The sequence below is a fragment of the Trichechus manatus genome, unplaced genomic scaffold, assembly GCF_000243295.1.
Source record: "Trichechus manatus latirostris isolate Lorelei unplaced genomic scaffold, TriManLat1.0 scaffold00009, whole genome shotgun sequence".
Classification (NCBI taxonomy): Eukaryota; Metazoa; Chordata; class Mammalia; order Sirenia; family Trichechidae; genus Trichechus; species Trichechus manatus.
In genome coordinates, this window is record NW_004443945.1 from 28277108 (window position 1) to 28297538 (window position 20431).

Consider the following 20431-nt stretch of genomic DNA (forward strand, 5'->3'; position numbering starts at 1 on the left):
CGGCGTGGCCGAGGTGAGAAACTGGCGCTGCTGCTGCCTCGGCAGCACCTGTTGGTGCCGGAGCCTCGTGCTGGTCTGCGTGCTGGCCGCCCTGTGCTTCGCTTCGCTGGCCCTGGTCCGCCGTTACGTGCAGCACCTCCTGCTCTGGGTGGAGAGCCTCGACTCGCTGCTGGGGGTCCTGCTCTTCGTCGTGGGCTTCATCGTGGTCTCTTTCCCCTGCGGCTGGGGCTACATCGTGCTCAACGTGGCCGCGGGCTATCTGTACGGCTTCGTGCTGGGCATGGGACTGATGGTGGTGGGCGTCCTCATTGGCACCTTCATCGCCCATGTGGTCTGCAAGCGGCTGCTCACCGCCTGGGTGGCCGCCAGGATCCAGAGCAGCGAGAAGCTGAGCGCCGTTATTCGCGTCGTGGAGGGAGGAAGCGGCCTGAAAGTGGTGGCGCTGGCCAGATTGACTCCCATACCTTTTGGGCTCCAGAATGCAGTGTTTTCGGTAAGTAGTGTCCAGGTGGCCCAACCCTCTACAAGCCTGTTTTTGAGCGATCTTGTGACAGCCCTTGGAGGGCGCGCCATTGGACAAATGCCAGCCCAAAAGTGACATTTTCAATAGTAGTTAAAATTCCTTCCCATCTCCTCCTGAGAAATCTGTCACACAAATATAGCAAATCTAAGTCAGGGCCTCAATAGGGGAGATATGGAGGAGAACGCTTCTTTTTTGAAATGATGTGAATTTGATTAAAAATGAAGTCTTTTTAACTCATCAAAAAGACTGGGGGCGGGGTGAATGGAAATGGCCATTCTTAACATTTAATTAATGACTCGAAGGCAACCAAAAGGTCGACAGTTCGAATCCACCAGCCTCTTCTTGGAAACCATCTGGGGCAGTACTGCCTGTCCTACAGGGTCGCTGTGAGTCAGAATCGGCTGGACGGCAGTGGGTTTTTTGTTTTTTGTTTTTTTTTGTTATTGGCAAAAGTCAGGGAATAACAGCTTTGCATTCCTGGTTTTCTCTCTTGCCTGCATAAATGCATACAGCGTTTTGACCCAAGTTTTTAGCTATGTGGTGCTAAAGGCAGCCTTTGGGTCATCAGTAGAGGGGGTAGCTGTAGACTCCAGATTTTAGTTTCTAAAATTTGTTACAGGCTGTTTCTTCTTCAGCTGTTTGCTTTAATGTGATGCAAAAGAGAAAACTCTCATGTTTGTCTTTCTTTGGAGGAACTTCATTTTGAAATTACTGGTAGTGAATAAAACAAAATAGGACATATAACTTTGCCCAATAAACGTTTATTTTTCTTGTTGATACACACGTTCTAGACTCTTTCCACCCTTGTATTGATATGTTCTGTTTATTCTACTTGGGTTCCTATAGCTAGTGTGCATCTTCATGCAACTGATTTAGGAATGAAAATACTGCTAGTGAGGAGACCATCCGATTAGAAGAAGGGAGTCTAGTCTTTACAAACTTTGTGACTTTGGATCAAATTACTAACCCTGTCTGGCCTCAGCATTGCATTCCTCTTTGCAGAGATGAGTGGGCTGAACTAGATTACTGAGTTTCCAGAATTCAATGATTGTAAACTACAGAGGGCTCATGTAGCGATTCCCAGGAACTCAATCTTTCACCTAGATTTCAAGAAAACTGTATCCTGAAGTAAAGAGATATAGTATTTAAAACCATAGGAATCAATGCAGTTTATGTTGTGATTGGCAATTCTGACACATTGTTCTGTGTCAGCAGGAAGTTGTTTAGTCTCTTGAAACTTTTTCATTTCGTTTTTTATTAAGAATAATTCTAACCAGCCTGCCTCTTTGTGATGAAATTAAGCTTTTTTTGTTTGTTCTTTTCTTTTTAAATAATCTTTTTAAATAATACTCAACAGCAGCAATGACTATAGAATGATGTTTGGTGGAAGTGGTAGAGGAAGTGAGGTGAGATAAGGGATGTTCTGTAGGGATAAAGTTTGGTGTTTACTGTAATTTGATGTAGTCTCACCCTTAAGTTTTTCCCTTTCCCCAGCCTCTCATGATAAGAAATATAAACATGATCTTTCAGTCAGCCTTGGGTAGTAATACATCAAGTGTCCTAAGTCTTTGGAAGAGACTTGGGACTAAAGAACCTGCATAGTTTGATCCTGTTAGTTTGTGTTGTCCTCCAGTAGAGCTATGTCCTTGTGCCTTTCTCCACCTACTATGTGCCACCTACTGTGCATATTTAATCCGTAAACCAGCCTTGTCGAAGGTGATTATGCCCATATTATAGATGGGCAATTTTATCTAATGGTTAGGAGCCCAGGACTAGTGTGCTCTGGAGTCCTGCTGTCTCTGCCTCAGAATATGCATGACCTTGGTCAAGTTGCTTCTCTGTGCTTCAGTTTCTTACTTGTAAAGTGGGGAAAGTAGTGGTTCCCACTTCACAGAGTTATCAAGAGGATTAAGTAAGATGAATACAGGCAACAGAGCCTGGTTTAATAAACACTCAAGTGTTGGCTTTTGTCTTCCTTACTGTTGTTATCCAGGGTCACATAGGTGGTAAATAAATGGCAGTGCTAAACTTTGAACTGTGGTCTGATGGTAGGGTCTCAACAGTGCATGGCTCTATTTCTTCATTGTATGTTTAATGCCTAGTATAGTAATAGCTCTATTGTAAGGACTCATTAAATTGTTAGCTGACCATAAGATAGGTCTTTCTTGTGATAGTATCTCTTTAACATATTAAATATGTGACTAGAAGTTGTGCTTTGTACTTGGAAATAATTTAAAGTAATTATGTAGTTAAATCTGAGTTTGACAAGGGGAAACTCTGAATTTGACATAAAGTCAAGTGAAGAGGAAAAAAAAAAACGGCTTCTTGAAATTGGTATTATAAGCCCCATTTTACTGAGGAAGAAACAGACTCAGTGGTTCAGGAACTTATTCAAGGGTCATGCAAATACCAAGTGGTAGAGCCGAGGTTGTGTATTTTACTGTAAAATCCTTACTAATTATCAGCAAGGGTGAGTTGTGAAGCCATTGGATATGGTCTGTTTCATTTTATTTATTTCTATAACGCTGAACTGTCTGCTCATAGAAATAGCTTTTACAACCAAAACAATTTTCTGAATTCACCCAGGGAATGAAAAAAGAAAGTTTAGTTTAGGCCGATGTTGGCTTTAGTCTAACTTTCCCTCTGTGTTCTAAAACTTCGTTCTACTGCCATCCTCTCTGCCTTACACCTCCTCTGATTGCCCAAAGCTCTCTCCTTTCCAGGCATATTCTTGTGTTTTTTTCTTTTTCTTTCCTCCATATCTTTGAGAATACCCTCCCTCCCCCTTTTTTTCCCCATTCCAGTTAAAAATTGTTTTCTTGATGCCCATGATTAAAGACATTTTTCTGGGCATACCTTAAAGAGAAAGTGAGGTATAGTGGTCATGAGAGGCACAGGTTTGGCTTCGGACAGTCCTTGATTAGTCCATGCTGTGTGGCCTTCTCCATGTTCCTTCATCTTTAAAATGGAGGAGAGTTTATGAGGATTACGGTAAATGACCTAGTGTAGTAAAAGCATAATTAAGTATTTTACCTGGCACATAGTCAGTTCTCAATAAAATTGTTAGCTCTTATGATTATTATTAGTGGTGGAGGTAGTGGTATTTGCATTTTTAGAGGCAGGAGCTGATTGTAAAAGATGAATATATGGAAGGAAGAAAGGGACTTTCCACTGCTTCTTGTCCTCAGCCAGAATTCTTCTCCTGTGTGTGCCAAAAAAAGATAAGCAAGCTGATATTCTGCTTTTAAAACTGTTGAAATCGAAAATATGTACTTAACACTTTACATAGTTCTTAGGCCATCAGAGGTATAGTTTTTCAAGTACATATTTAAATGTTTCCCACTTTTAAAAATGCACTCATCATTTCTGTTGAGAAGTAGCTTAGAGTTTAATTTTTTTTTCTTTTCCAATGTTCTTAATTTATGCCATCTTGTATCTCTAGGTATTGTAGGCCAGTAAGATAGATCTCTAAACTTGCAGTTTATGTGTTTCTAAGTACTGTTATTATTATTATTTAGGATGACCACTAAATGCTTTCGCACTGTATCAGTTAAGACAGGGAAATTATGCTGCAGTAACAACCTTCAAATCTCAATAGGTTAGAAAGCAAAGGTTTATTTATCCTGCTTGACACAGGTCCGGGTCCAGCTTGGTTTGGGGGTGAGGGACTTCTCTGCCTTGTCATTTTCATTCTTGGATCCAGGCTGACAGAGCCACCTTCTTGCACTTGTTTACTGTGGCATGGTGAATTGCACACTGACTTTTAAAGCTTCCGCTTGGAAGTAATATCACTTTTCCATGGCCCAAACAAGTTCCATGACCACAACTAACTACAAAAGAATGACAGATGTGCCAGGTAGGAGAGGACTCCAGCACTTGACTGCCTCCTCTCTCTCACCTCCATCGTCATTGCTCAAGTCCTGTGGATTCTGCGCCCTGAAGGCTTCATTCTAGCCCACTGCCACTACTCTGGTTTAGGTATCCCAGCCTCCCACCTGCTCTCCCTGCTTCTGGGCCTAGGCTGGCCGATCTTCTGATCTTTTCTCTATCCAGAAAGATCTTTCTAATGTACAGATCTGGTCTTGATAGTCTCCTGAATGAAACCCTCTAAGTGGGTTTTCTTTTCCCTCAGGATAATTCCCAAATCTTCACTGCTTACCTCTACAACCTTTCTCTTGCCATTCCGCAATTATTGTGTACTTTGATTAGTTAGTTTATTTAATCCTCAGCACTCTATGAGGTAGATGTGATATTTCTAATTCAGACATAGCAAAAGAAATCTTGTCTGTAGCCTTGAAACTTGAGATACTCCTTTTTAGCAGTTGCTGGGAAAAGAAACACAGGATGGATCATAAAGAGCTGTTGATGCAGGTGCCAAAGGAGATGGAATTCTAAAAGAAATCTAGAAGAAACTTATTGATAAAGTTGAAAACTGAGAACATTCACAAGAATAACATCTCATTCTGTATTTAGTGAGCATTAAAGTATTCTTGTAAGGTGGGCTTTAGGATGCCCGCTTGAAAACATCTGAACTTCTAGAGTTCAGTTACCTCCTGTGAAATGTAACATTTAATCCAAAATTACTGCTTGACCATTGGTTGTTAGGAGTAACAGTATTCAAATTGGGGCTTGATACTTCCAAAGGGCTCTGATTTTGTTGTCATTATTGTTTTACAGAAGATCCTAAAAATCTTTGTTACAAAGTCAGAGACTGGTAGGGTTTATTCTCTTCAGTAAATCCACATGGGAGATTTTTGTTTCAGTTATCCTTTTAAGTCTTTGAAATCTAAAATAAAAGCAAAAAGCATGGCATTCATATGCTGAATGGGACTTTACAGTTTGCAAAGCACACTTACATTCATGATACCTCTTAATCCTCATAACAGTCCTTTGAGTAGGTATCAATGACTGAGAGGGAGAGTTATATAGAGGACAAAAATCACAGACTTGAAGTTAGACTTGGCTGTGACATTTGCTGTGTCACCTTGAGCTAGTTATTCTTTTGAACCACATTTTCTGGTGTAAAATGTGTTTAATATTTCCTGCCACAAAGCCATGACAGAATACATAGTTTGCTCATTATGTATTATTTTGCTTCTTTCTACCCTCTGCATTTCAAGCTGAGAATATTGAAGCTCAAGAGTTTTGTTTTTTTTTTAATTTAACAAACAGTGACACAGTGGTTAAACACTCAATTGCTAATCAAAAAAGGTTGATGATTCAAACGCATCCTGCAGCTCCACAGGAGAAAGAGCTGGATATCACTCCCATAAAGGTTACAGCCTAGAAAACTATGGGGGCAGTGCTATTTTGTTACATTGGGCTGCTGTTAGTTGAAATTGACTTGACAGCACCTACCAAGAACAACAACAACATACCTATATCACATTTAGTAAGTGTCAGGCCAGGCACTGTTCTCCTGACACACACACGTTACTTATTTCATGCTCATCTCAACCCTAATCTTCATTGTACTGCTGAGGCAATTGAGGCACAGAGAAGTGAAGTAACTTGTCCAATATCACACAGTCACAGAGTTAGTAAAAGTTAGAGTCATTAACTTACCCAAGGTACTAGTGTTGGTCCAAGAAGAGCTGGGTTTGTCAGTGATCTGGTTTTGGTTGTAAGCTCTTGCCCTAGAACATATCACGTATTAGATGGAATGGAGGACCTCCTATCGGTGAGGCACTGTGCAAGTTTCTGGGAGTTCACAGTTGAATTAGATACCATCCCAGGACATCAGAGCAGTAGTCAGCAAACTGTGGTCCCTGGGCCAGATCCGGCTCACCTCATGTTGTATGGACCACGAGCAGAAAGAATTGCTTTTCCATTTGTAAAAGGTTAGGAAAAAAATCAAAAGAATAATATTTCGTGGCATATGAAATTCAAATGCCAGCATCCATAATTAAAGCGTTATCGGAACACAGCGGTGCTCCTTTGTTTTTGTATTGTCTGTGGCTGCTTTTAAGCTACATTAGCAGAATCGAGTAGTTGTGACAGAAACTGTAAGGCCTGCAAAGCCTAAAATATTTGCTACCTGGCTCTTAACAGAAAAAGTTTGCTTACCTCTACTTTAGAACTTCAGCAGTCACTGCAAACAAATAGCCAGCACAAAGCCTGAGGCCCTTAAGCTGTCACACATACCTTGTTTACCTTTTTATTTACCAAAATTCCTTTTTCTTAAACAAAAGCAATATATGGGTACCATGAGTAAAAACAAAATAGAAATGAGTAAATGTAAAATTGCAGGTCCTTACGCCTCACCCTGGGTCACATCTCGGTGGAACCACTTTGAAGAATTATATGTTACCAAACTCTTCATTACTTTGGTTATATCTTTAAGCCCGTAGTAGGTTAGAAGCAGCAACAAGAAGATTGTTTGTTTGTTTTGGGCAAGGGCACAGGATGTGAAACGTGTCATGACTGAAATAGTGACAGTTGAAGGATGATGAATGACAAACTTGAAGCAGATAAAACTGTTCTCTAGTACATTTCCTTAGAGTTGTTGAGCTATCAAGAAAAACGTAAATTACTTTTAGAAATTTAGAGCACAATTGAATTGAAATCCATTGCAATTAAGTAGAAGGTTTTGACTGGCTAGTGACTGTAGGGCCACTATTATAAAGTCTTAGCCTCAGGGAATCTTTGGGGACTTCTAGTTGGGTCTCAGCTCCTGTATGACCTAGGTGGCGTCATTTAATCCTTCTGGCCTCTGGTTTTCTCATCTACAAAATGAGGGGGTTGGACAAGGTCTCAAAGAGTTTGCTTTTAAAAAGGCAAATGTTCTTAACAGTTTAATATTTTAATTTTAACAGTTCAGCAATGCTGTTTTTTATAAAAATAATTTTTTCTTCTTAAATTCTTATTCTGTGCTATGGATATAGTCATAGATTTAGATAATAGATGATGAGCCATAATACTTGTTACTTTGCCAGTGTTTCATCTTAGTATGATTTGCTGCCAGTGGTGTAGTCCAGGCATAATAGCAAGTCAGAGAGACACAGTGTGTCCTTTGGAGGAGCTTGGAGTCTGACTCTGGAGGGTCAAATATCATGACCAAGTTGACATGTTGAATGCGATCTCAGCCCACGTCCTTAGACCTCAAAATACCACTGAGCACAGTTGACCATTACTTCCTTGTGCCTTTTTATCTCATCAGCTTCTGTAGTTTTCATGTGCCATGTACAGGCTTATGATTCAGAAAGCTGTATCTGTAGCTCATTGTATCCCAGTAACATGTATACAGAATGTCTCATTACCCCTCCTAGAAAAAAACATTTCTTTAAAGGCCGAGTGGTATTATTAAAACTTATTTTTACCAATTTTTTTTATGCCTACAAAATACCAAATAAGTGTTCATTATAAACATTTTGAAAAGTATAGCAAATACAAAGAAAACAATTGTTAACACCTTAGTGTTTATTTTTCCAGTGTTTTCATTTGTTAATTTATGCTTTTTCGAATATAGCATTATGAGTAAATGTTACAAGTGATCTTTGTAATCTTTTTTTACTTGATATAGAGAAAATTTTTGTTATTGTTCTGCAACATGATTTATGGTGACTACACAGTGATCCTGTTTAGACCTGGGCCTTATATATAATAGGCATCTGATGTATTTTTGTTTAATGAGTGAAAACCATAAACCTGTAGTTTGTCATAACTGTATAAGGAAGCTCTTTTCAACTGATGGTCTAGAAATTATGCAAAATAAGATGTATATTTATTTGGAGAGAATATTCACTCTGTGTGTGTATGTATGTATGTTTTAATCAAATTCGCAAATCGGTCTGTGACCTCCCAAATATTTAGGAGCCATTAAAGGCAGTTCCTAACTTCAGAACACTGAACTAATGAGAAAATCTGTATATATGAAAATCGTTGCTGCCCCTCTGCATTGAAAGCAGACTTACTGACTGAACTGTCTCCATTAGTAGAAGCTTCCCTATGGTGAAGCCCTTACTCAGTGTTAGAGGGGATCGCTCAGAGCCTGCTTTGTTCTTTTTCTACCTCCCAGCAGCAAAACTTCCCAGTACTCTCAGGGTTGCTGCCTGACCAGAGGGTCTTAGCCTTGGCATAATTTCTCTGAGGTTGATATTAGAGCTTACTAGGGATGCTTTTAGTATTCATTCACTCTTCACTTGCAGGTAACTGGTGTATGTCTGTTATGTGCCTGCTGCTGTTATAGGTGCCGAGATACAATGGTGAATAAAGCAGTCCATCCTTCATCCCTCAAGGCATTTGAGTCTAGTGGAGAAATAAATTCTAATAGCATTCTAGCTGTGTCATGGCTTAAATTTTGCTGATATTGAAGTTATTTCCATTTATAATATTATTTCTGTAGGGAAAGGAAAGATGTTCTCAATTTCTGAACAGCCACTTACAAATTAACTTGTAATTATAAACTGGCAACTATTTTTAGTCTTCAGATTTATAAACAAAACTTCAATTTTGATGTTGATGCATTCAGCATCCAATCAACATGTATTTCACACCGCACATATAGTAGGCATCATGATAAGGACAAGAGACACTGAAGAACAAGACAGATAAGGTCCTTTCCTTCACAGAACTCATCGGCTGGGGAAGAAGTGAGGGGCAGCAGATAATGAAAACTTCATTTACTCTCTAGTGTGAAAGAAGACGGGCACATAGTGTTCTTATGCAGGCTTGCGGGGGTCAGGGAGGATTTCTTAGAGGAATTAATGGCTGAGTAGTGAGTAGGAGGAAGGGAGTGAGTGTCCTCGCCAAATGGGACAACATACAAAGGCCCAGAAGGAAAAGAGAGCAAGGAGCATTCTATGAACAGAGAATTTTTTTTTTTTAAAGTTTAGCAGAAATTTTATTTTGATTTAGTATGGCAAATTATTCAGGGGTTCTAGATTCGGAACTTTTTTAATTTTATTGTGCTTTAGGTGAATGTTTACAGTGCAAATTAGTTTCTCATTCAAAAATTTATACACAAATTGTCTTGTGACATTGGTTGCAATCCCCTCAATGTGTAAGCACTCTCCCCCTTTCCCTTTCCATCCTGGGTTCCCCATGTCCATTGGTCCAGTTTTCCTGTCCCTTCCTGCCTTCTTGTCTTTGCTTTTGGGCAGGTGTTGCCCGTTTAGGCTCGTATACTTGATTGAGCTAAGAAGCACATTCCTCACTTGTGTTATTGTTTGTTTCATCGGCCTGTCTAATTTTTGGCTGAAAGGTAGACTTCAGGAGTGGCTTCAGTTCTGAGTTAGCAGCATGTCCGGGGGCCATAGTCTCGGGAGTTCCTCCAGTCTCTGTCAGACCAGTAAGTCTGGCCTTTTTTTGTGAAGTTGAATTTTGTTCTATGTTTTACTCCTGCTCTGTCCGAGACCCTCTGTTGTGATCCCTGTCAGAGCTGTTGGTGGTAGTAGCCAGGCACCGTCTAGTTCTTCCGGGCTCAGGGAACTGAGAATTTTGATGTGGCTGGAACATAGTGTGAGGTGAAACATGAGACAGAGGCCAGAGCATGAAGCACTCTGCGTGTTGAAGAAGTTGAACCTCATTCTCATGGAAGTGGAAGTGGTTTAAGCAGATTTAGGTTTGTATTTTTAAAAATATTCCACAGGATTTAGTATAGGTGGTGAGTAAAGGGTGGGTCTGGATAACAAGACTGTAGAGAGGGAGTCTGAATAGAAAGCTTCAACAACACTTCAGCAAAACTGTTTGCAGTTGTTAGCTGAAATTCGTTATTTGCTTTCTTTAGATACACAGTTTTTCAGAAAAGAAACATGTAGAAGTAATAACACTTGCTTTTTCCCCGGACGAGATTTGGTCATGAAAAGTTTGATAAACTTCAGTAACAGTCTTTTTAAAGAGTTGCATAGGAGAGTAATTTCAGATTTATGAAATGTGTTCCTAAGATAGCCATTTGGATATTATTGATGTCATCCGTGAAGGTCAGTTATGTGTTCTGTTTAGGGAAACTTCATTACATTTAAAGGCTATGGACAGAAGCTTTGCATCCTGACTAGTTTTCCTGTCTTTGTTTTATAGGACTCCCTTGCATGTGCAATATAAACAATACAGAGCATACTGCCAACTTCATTAAAACACCCTGTATTTTCCTTACCACATTGACCTTGTTCATTCTCTTCCTAGACACCCTGCCTTCCTCATCCCACAGATCTTTGCCTGCCAAAACCGTGTTTAGCCTTCAGTGTCCCATTTTAAATGTCTCTTTCCCCACAAAGTTGTCCCTTGACCCCTACTTCTACGTCTTAAGGCTTGAGTTGGGGAGAATCCACTTCCAAGCTCACTTGTGTGGCTGTTGGCTAAAGATTTTAGTTCCTTGCCACATGGGCCTCTGCATAGAATTACTCACAACATGGCAGCTTGCTTGAGAGGGAGTGAGTGAAGTGGAAGTCTCAGTCTTTTTGTAACCTAATCTTGGAAGTGACTTTTTATCAATTCTACTGTATTCGATTTGCTAGAAGCAAGCACTAGGTCCAGCCCAGACTCAAGGCTAAAGGACTATACAAGGCCATGAATACCAGGTAGTGGGGTCATTGGGAATATTTCTGATGCTGCCTACCTTATAGATTAATATACAAAGGTTTTCATCATTTTTTTTAATATAACATCAAAAAATAAATATGTAATTGCATATACACAAAGAAGTAAATGAGGAATTTAACTATTCCACAGCACAATTAAACTGGTGGAATAGTTAAATTCCATACCGTGGTATATTTGTGCAGTAATGATAATTTCTGTCTTTTTTTTGAGTTTCTCTCATGTGCTAGGCATTTGCTAGATACTTTACAAGTACTTCTGATCCTAACAACAACCTTTGTCTCAGTGGTTAAGAGGTATGGCTGTTAACCAAAAGGTTGACAGTTCAAATATACCAGCCACTCCTTGGAAACTCTGTGGGGCAGTTCTGCTCTGTCCCATAGGGTCACTATGAGTCGGAATCGACTCAACAGCAGTGGGTTTGGTTTTTTAGTTTTAGCAACAACCTTGTAAGGTGATGGATATATCCTCATTTTACAGACGAAGAACCTGATGCTTAGAGACATAGAGTAGCTTTCTCAGGCTCATTGAGTTCTCAGCACTGGAATGTCATCTCACAGTTATCTGGCTTCAGAGCCCAGTGACCACATTGCCATTTTAAGTATGCTTATGAAGAATATTTGATGATATGAGAAAAACTTACAAAACTGTTTTTACAATGTGATCTGTGTGTTGTGTTTGTGTTTTATTTACATGCAAGAAAAATAAAAGATGGCCATAAAAGTTATCTTTCAGTTGTAGAACAATAGAATATTAGAATTTGTCTTTCAGTTTTTTCTAAATTTTGTACATTCTGCATGTATTACCTTTATAATCATTTTGAAAAATGAGAATGTTTTGTAAAGTATATCAGCTCCCTCCACTCCCAATGGAAAGCCACAGGCAAGACTTATACAGTTTTATTTATTAAATTGAAATTGTACTCGGTAATGAATCATTTCCTTTAATCTACTCTTCTAGATTACTGATCTCTCATTACCCAACTATCTGATGGCATCTTCGGTTGGACTGCTTCCTACTCAGCTTCTGAATTCTTACTTGGGTACCACCCTGCGGACAATGGAAGATGTCATTGCAGAACAGAGTGTTAGTGGATATTTTGTTTTTTGTTTACAGGTGAGTTTAAGGCCACGAGTTGTTTTTTTTTGTATTGCATTGCTGATTTAAACCTGACAGATTATTGTGTGGATATATGAAAGAGTCTAGAACTGAATTAATTCTTATCGAAAATTCTCTTAAACAAAAACAAAGAAACCCAAAAAAAGGAATGCCAAAAATGGAGTCCTTTTTCCAGTGATCATTTTCAAAGTCAACGCTAAATTAGATACTCTATTTTGACTTTATGTGACGTGTTATACGGAGATAATTTTAGTGAGATTTGATGGGACTGGGTTTTTATCTTAGCGGGAATATTTGTCTTTGTATTATTGAAACTTCTTTTTTTTAAATATTAGGTTTTTTTACGGTGTTAGTGTAATTTGATGTAGTACAAAAAATTTGTTTTACAAAGTATTGCTTTCTGAAAAATGTCTAAAGCATCCCATTGCAAATCCAAATATGATTATGTAAAGGATGATTATTACTATAATTGTAACATAGTTTGGGATGCACACAGTTCCATATAAGAGATTGATAAAAGAGCAAAATACTGCTATGTAAGCAAATTTACTCATTGCCTGTAAATTGCATGCAGGAAAAGTTAAATAAAAATTTGTTTAATAGGTTACATTTTATTCCTGAGATTTACCCCAAATCACCATAATTTTTGAGGAGTTAGTAAGATGATGATGATAGTTAAGCTTTATTGAGTGCATTATGTGCCACATATGTAAGCTCTTTAATCCTTACCACAACCCTAAGAGGTAACCAATGATGTGCATCTCTTCCCAACTCTGTGTTCAGTGACATCATGCTGGTAGCTTGAAATGCCAAGGCAGGAATGTTTACACCATGGAAGTTGGCAAATGCTAGAAATCAAGCCCCTCTACCCCTGCCTCTCACAAGCTGGTTTACGAGAACACTACTGGATAGTAACTTATCCATAGTGGCAGAACTGGGATTTGAACCAAGGCAGTTGGCTCTAGAGACCATACTCACAACCAGTATACTGTGGTCTGCTGAGCAGATAATACTGAGATAGCCATACAGAATTTACCTGTTGGTCCCTTACCTTGTTAGTTTTAATTTTTGTTATTGAATATGTGGTACTGTAATTAAAAATTTAATTGTTGGTAGCATTATTATTCATAAGTTTTTGAGGCATTATTATTTATAAGTTATTGTGTTTCAGTGATACTGTGATAAAATAGAACCAGAGTTAATTTTCTGTGTGCTTATGCTGTACAAGTTTAATAAATAAAGTCCGGGAATATTTACATTGAGGTATTGCTTACATAAAACTTGTCAATAGAAGGGCTTACATTAAGAAAACTTTTAATATTTTTGACATTCAGGGAGTTCGTTTTTATTTTTACTATTGTTTTTCAGAGCTATATTTTCTTTAGGAAACTCGAATCTAGGTTTAGAGTTACTGTTATTGATTTTCACTTATGTAGCATGCTAATGATGTAATAAGCTTTCTGTGAATTACATCTACAACATGACATATAATCCTGAGGTTCTGTAAGATTCTGACATACCCTCTGCATTCTCAGAGATTTTTTTTAGTTTAAATTTAAGCATATTTTATATTTTTCTAGTTTCCTAAAAATAGGTAATCCGTTTGAAACCTTTCTTCCTTGACGTTATGTTTGAGTAGTTGGCGTTCCTTATTGTTAGTAGCTTACAGCGGATTTTTACCACTTCAAACCTTATGTTTTTATGTATCTTAGTAAATTATTTAGCTATGATTAATGGAGTTAGAATGAAATAGTGCATGCCTTCATCAGTGGTGCCTCTTAGAATATAGGATCTTGTTGTTTTTCGGTCATTTCTTACCCCTTTCTTCCAGTTGACAAATTTAAGTTTAGGATACAAGACAAGGTAGAAAAGGGCAAATATTTCTTAGCCCAGGTATTTACAAAGAACAAAAAGGTGAAGGGATATTTATGCCTAGGTTTGATGTTAGAATTGATTTGATGACACACTACACCACCACCAACATAACAGATTAATTTGTTTCCAGAAAGATTTAATGCAGCTTACAAATATATATGGAAGAATAAAAAGAAGGAAAAAAGAAGTCATTTTGAAGGGGAAAATCAGCATAGGGAAAAAGGATGAAGCTTAGGTCAAGTGCATGTATACATAAGGTTCCTTATATTTGTTAGAGGTGAGAACCCACAATGCCCATAAAATTAAAGCAATGCAAAATAGTTGTTCAGAGGAAGCACAACATTTCTTGTACTCATATCCAACGTTAGATTCCATGATCTGTCAATTCAGTCACTCTTTTCCATGCCCTGTATTTTTTTCTGTAATCACCAACCAAAACCCCAGGCTGGGTGAATCAAAGTTTTGGTTTGCTTTGCCCCTGTTCTTTTGAGGAAGTTATACAACCCAACAGATTGGTAATATTTCACTGAAGGTTATAAACCTTCAGCTGGTTTCTGAACATTGCCCCCAAATCCATCTTTTTCCCTTGTCTTCTCAAACTGTCTTCATTCTCGTCACCGTTCAGACTCCTTCTCCTGCTTCTCTTTTCATCCCAACAGACTTCCTCTCTTCTTGCTTAACAGAAAAATTAGAAGCCTTCAAATGGGAAACTGCTCAGTTTCCCATCTAAGAAATCACTATTCACTCTGGGCCTGCTTTTGAATTAACAGTGGAAGAAATGCCTACATACACATGTTCTTCTACCTGTGTTCAGTTCTTTCATTTTAACAGGAAAGTTTTTTAAAGTTCTATGTCTACACTCACTGTTCTCTCTTTTTTTAATAGACTTTTTTTTGTTAAGAGCAGTTTGAGGTTTGCAGAAAATACAAAGTTCCCGTGTACCCTCTCTGCCACTTGCACGCTGTTTTTCCCAGTATTAACATCTTGCATTCCACGGGTACATTTGTTACAGTTGATGAGCTAATATTGATAAATTGTTAGTGACTGAAGTCCATAGTTTACATTAGGGTTCACTCCTTGTATTGTTATTGTCCTACTGGTTTTTACAAATGCATCATGTCATATATCCACCATTACAGTATCATAGAGAATAGTTTCACTGCCCTAACAGTGAGTTATGACTGTGCTCCATTGTTCTAAGTTTTTAAACACTGCCCTTTCTCTCTTTTTCTTTTTCTTTTTTTGTTCTTCACTAGGCTAAGGAAGGGCATGTATCGGGGGATAAAAAACCAAACCCATTGCTGTCAATTCCGACTCATAGCGACCCCTATAGGACACAGTAGAACTGCCCCACAGGGTTTCCAAGGCTGTAAGTCTTTATGGAAGCAGACTGCACATCTTTCTCCTGCAGAGTGGTGGTGGGTTCCAACCACCGACCTTTCAGTTAGCAGAGCATCTGACCACTGCACCACTGGGGCTCCTATGTGTAGGGGGATAGCCAGTACAAATTGCCAGGCCCTGGGCCTAGAAGGGGATCTTGGGTAAAGTCTATGTAAAGATGTTTAACAAATTGCCAGGCCCTGGGCCCAGAAGGGCATTTTGGATAAAGTCTATGTAAAGATGTTTAGCTAATTCAGATTTGCTTGGAAGCCCAAAGTTTTTCACTGGGGTTAAACTTTTCTCTGTGTCCCTGTCCCAATCCTCCCTTCAAGCTGTGCTTTCTAAGATCCTCTCTAACTTTGTCTCAATCAGATGCACTTTCCAGCCCTCATCTAACTTGACCTCTTAGCAACAAAAGATTCTGTTGACCATGCATTTATTATTAAAACATAGTCTTTCCTTAACTTCTTTGACACCACTATCTTGATTTTTTTTTCCCTTACTTGCCTGGCTTATGCTTCTGTCTCGTGTACCAGCACCTCCTCCTCTTTCACCCCTTTAAACCTGTGTTCCTCAAGATTCTATCCTAAGTTTTCCAATATTTGCTATAACCTTGTTTCCCTGAGAATATTTGCTCAAAACTCTACTGAAGAACTGCTTTACAAATGAACTTTGAATAAAGATAATGTAGAAGATATGGACTGCTTACATATTCTGATGAATTATATGTAGAATATTAAAGCACGAAGGAACCACAGCTTCCTACTAAACAATCAGAAACTGAGGCCCGAGTGGTTTAAGAGATCTCGTAAAATCACCAGAACTAGAACCTGAGTTTCAGTTTGATGCTTTTCTCATGATTACGTTTTTGTTTTTGTTTTTCCCAAGCACAATTTCATGTTCACAATCACCTGTTATTTCTTTTTGAAGTTTATTGACACTTGATTCATTTCTTTAAGTGATCCTTATTATCTTCAGTTTATCTGCTCCACGTAGTTCATTTGCAAATGGTATCACTTCTCTTTTCTCAAAGTGGGCTTAGAAATGCCTGTGGACGTTTATATGTGCACAGATACAATACTACATTCATTGTACTAGTAGAGTTTAGCCAGCTGTTACCTCTGTTGTAGACCTTTCTTATTCCTTGAAGGAGACTTTTTGGTATAAGGTGACAACTTGTATCAAGTAAGCATAATTTATATGGACCAAAAGGGATATGCATTTACCTTACATTACCATATACCAGATAATGGTCACCTGTAGAATCTTGCCATCCACCTCCAGGAGAAACAGCCAAGGAAAGAATAAGTGATAACTGTGTGCAAACTATTTACTTGACAGTATTTGAGAAACATCCTGTTTAAAACATTCCTAAGTCAAATATCTGTTGGATTTATTTCTTCTTTTTTTCCTTATAAAATATCAGTAACTGTAGTGTTTTATTTTTATTCACAGATTATTATAAGTATAGGCCTCATGTTTTATGTAGTTCATCGAGCTCAAGTGGAATTGAATGCAGCTATTGTAGCTTGTGAAATGGAACTGAAAACCTCTCTGGTTAAAGGCAATCAACCAAATACCAGTGGCTCTTCATTCTACAACAAGAGGACCCTAACATTTTCTGGAGGTGGCATCGATATTGTATGATTCTAATGAAATGTATGGTTGTCCAGAGCCTAGTGGGCTGTCCCAGGTCTAGCAGACACTTGACAAGTGGGCAGAGAGACAAGTCCTGATTGTATTACGGCACAAACAAAACTGACCAGTTGTTAAATTGCACAATTTTTTAAAAGCAAGAATCATTTTCTGGATATGTATATGTAGATGCAATTTTGGCTGCACCTCTTTATCATTTATCATGCCTGTAATGGCCTATAGGTCTGCACTTTAGTATTTTTTAATTGTTTTATTTCTGGGTACTTATGAACAGAGAAATAACCCAAATATTTTTCTGCTTAGTGTCTTTATTTATAAAGTCCATGTATAGTTGTATGCATCTTTCCTACTTATTAGTATGAGTAAAAGTATGCAATTTTAAGTATATAATATTATTAGATGTTCCTTGCTTTGTAGTCTTTCAGGACAGGTAAACAGTGGTTTTTGTTTTGTTTTATGTGGGACCACTTTGCTTCTCTTTTCCTTTCTAGTTAGAAAACACATTAACTTTTGGTTGAATGTATTTTTGCAAGTCATCACATTGTTGCAGGGCCATTTACATATATTTACACAAGCTTATATCCTACATTGTGGGACTGAAGTGCTCTTAAGATGCCTTTTGATTTTCACTGTGTAATATGCAAAGCAAAAGGGAAATTAATGGGTGGTAGCTCAAATTAGAACGTATGTTCTAATTCTGTTACATTGGCTTTACCCTCTTTTAAGTATTTCATCAAAGGGCTGTCCCATTGCAATCTTACAAAACATTTTTATTAAAATAAACTTTTCTTCCTTTTTATATTCATAATTAGGCTTTGGAATAAAGATGTTAGTCCTTAAAAACGGTGGACTTACTGTCGTTGAAGATGTCACTCAGGTGGCCTTGTTTGATCAAAATGCCTTTTTAAAAAACCAAGCTTTAAAATCATATTTATAATTCTATTGAAGTACATATATATGTTTGTTCCCATAGTCTTCAGCTTTAAAACTATAAATATAATATTAACTTAATGCCCAACTTTGTGTTCTTTGCCCTACTATTGAGTAGGTTTATTTTGTTTCTTGGTATTGTTTTTCTCTGATAAGACTCAGGAATTCTGAAATGTGAAATTAAGTGTCTCAATTCTTTAGCTCTTATAGCGTGAATTGAGTATATTTATTACTAGCGCTTAAAAGTACATAAGTACAGAATACAGTAGTTTGGCATATGATTCATACATATGTTATTCACTTATCACTTTATATTTTTAAAATAGATTGTGAACTTAATGATTAAGTTTTTCCCCCCTGTGAAGATTCCAGCTTATCAGAGACCTCCCAGTTTGCCTTTTCATTAGAGTAAAATTTTTGCCCTGATTTACTAAAGTACAAAATAATTCTTTGAAAGCAGATTATTCTAGTTTTATAATAGAGATGCATTTGATCCTTTTAATGTATAATTTCTTTGCCCTATTGTAGGTATAATTGTTCATTGTTTTCTTTCCTTCATAATGTGTAAGTTTTCTTACCTTGGAGTAATGGTGAAGCTTGTATGTCCATACCAAGAAGACCTCAGTGTAATTGCTTCAAGAGATACCTGGGTCTGCAGCACATAATTGGCCTCCAAACCCTTCCTTGTATTATTGGTAGAAAAAAAAATACAGTATTGGAATTTTTTTTTTTTTTTAGTCCTAAGTACTTTTTAAAAAAAGATTTTAGTTTAGTAATCTGAAGTGAACAATATATTTGATTTATTCTTTTCTAATTTCACAATTTTTGTGCATTTTGTTGGTTTTTATCAGAGAATCATTAATTTAAGATAATCTGTTTTCTCATCTTGCTTTACATTTCATGTATTTTGAAGTGCATTTATTAGCATTTTATAACTTGAATAATTTCACCAAATGAATACTTTTTAGTAGTTTGTAATGAGTTCTTCCAGTTATTACACTTTGCTTGGTACTTGTAATAAATATCTAAAGGTAAACATGGAATAATTTTTTCTGTATTCTGCCAATCATAATTTTATATAATAAAATCATCCATTTTTTCTTAAAGAAAAATAGTATGGATTGACTGTTTCTAAAATACTTAATCTGTAGCTGCAGCTTTCGTTTTCTTCAACATTTCCAGCCTCAACTAAACAACAATCCATTATACTTAACGTTATTTGATAACTGAGTTTGGTTGCTGGGTTCTTAGGTTGTGCTTACTATAAATTGCGCAAAGTGTTACCATGCCTTATTCACTCCATCTTTAGCTGTCCATCACAGATTTTAGGGTAGCAACAACTTTCTATAGGATCCCTCTATGCTACCCAAATGTTGCCTCCAGCCACGTAATGTGTTGTTCTTAGGTGCCATAAAGTTGGTTCTGACTTACAGCAACCGTATGTACAACAGAACGAAACACTGCCCAGTCCCGTGCCATCCGCACAGTCGTTGTTATGCTTAAGCCCATTGTTGCAGCCACTGTGTCAGTCCATCTCATGGAAGGTCTTCCTCTTTTTTGCTGACCCTCTACCAAGCATGACGTCCTTCTCCAGGGAAATACACACACAGTATATATTTATAAAATAAAATGTTTTGGATTTCTCCAACTGTTTAAATGCAGTCTAAAGTTGCTTTATGCACATTTTAAAAAGCATAAAATACACCTAATTTTCAAATCTAAAGAAAGATATGTTCTATTTTTAATTCTTTGGGCCTTTCTCCAAGTTTTCCACATTTTCTGGTTTATTGTTAATGATTTGTTTATTCTTCGCCAAATTTCATCATGTAAATTTATTTAAAAACAGCACATCTTTCTAAAAATATGTATATAATAATTTACTGAATAATGCTTTCATGTCCATTTTCATTTGATCATCTAATTTGTGAAATAATTTGCAGTCTGTATTCTTTGGTTTGTGAAAATAATATAACCAAATTGCTGTCATTAGAATGTGTATGTTGAATTTATGTTCAGACGTGACTGCGTGGGTTTGTTCGAAGCCAGCCATACTCTCCTCTGATACACTTTGTAACCAACTTCAAACTTTTCTAAGATGGCTTTCCCTTGATCAGGTCAAGTATATGACTTATAAAACATTTTCATCCTTATGAAGCTATTAAGTTCAGTACGTGCTCTAATTAGCCCTTGCTGTAACTGAACTAAGTGGTGTAACTACAGGCATAACCCCAGCATTTCTGGGTTTGTGCATTGCCAGTTTGGTCCATTCTTCTGAAAGTGCTATGGCTCACATATGTCAGTATTTGTTAGCTGTGGGGCTGTCTTTATAATGCTTGAGAAAGTCAACTAGGTATGTGCCATGTTGGTGCAGGGAAATCCTTAGATGCTTGATAAATCATGCTATTTACTACC

At 37.6% G+C, this 20431-nt stretch overlaps 1 protein-coding gene across 1 annotated transcript; it reads left to right on the forward strand.

Annotated features, from left to right (window-relative positions):
• Position 1: 1 nt before the first annotated feature.
• Positions 2-18371, forward strand: TMEM64 (transmembrane protein 64; the record flags this gene model as incomplete). The annotated part of the gene is made up of 3 exons (XM_004370827.2): positions 2-493; positions 12020-12175; positions 16889-18371. Coding segments are annotated over 3 exons (840 nt in total), but the record flags the coding sequence as incomplete, so codon positions are not given.
• Positions 18372-20431: the final 2060 nt, after the last annotated feature.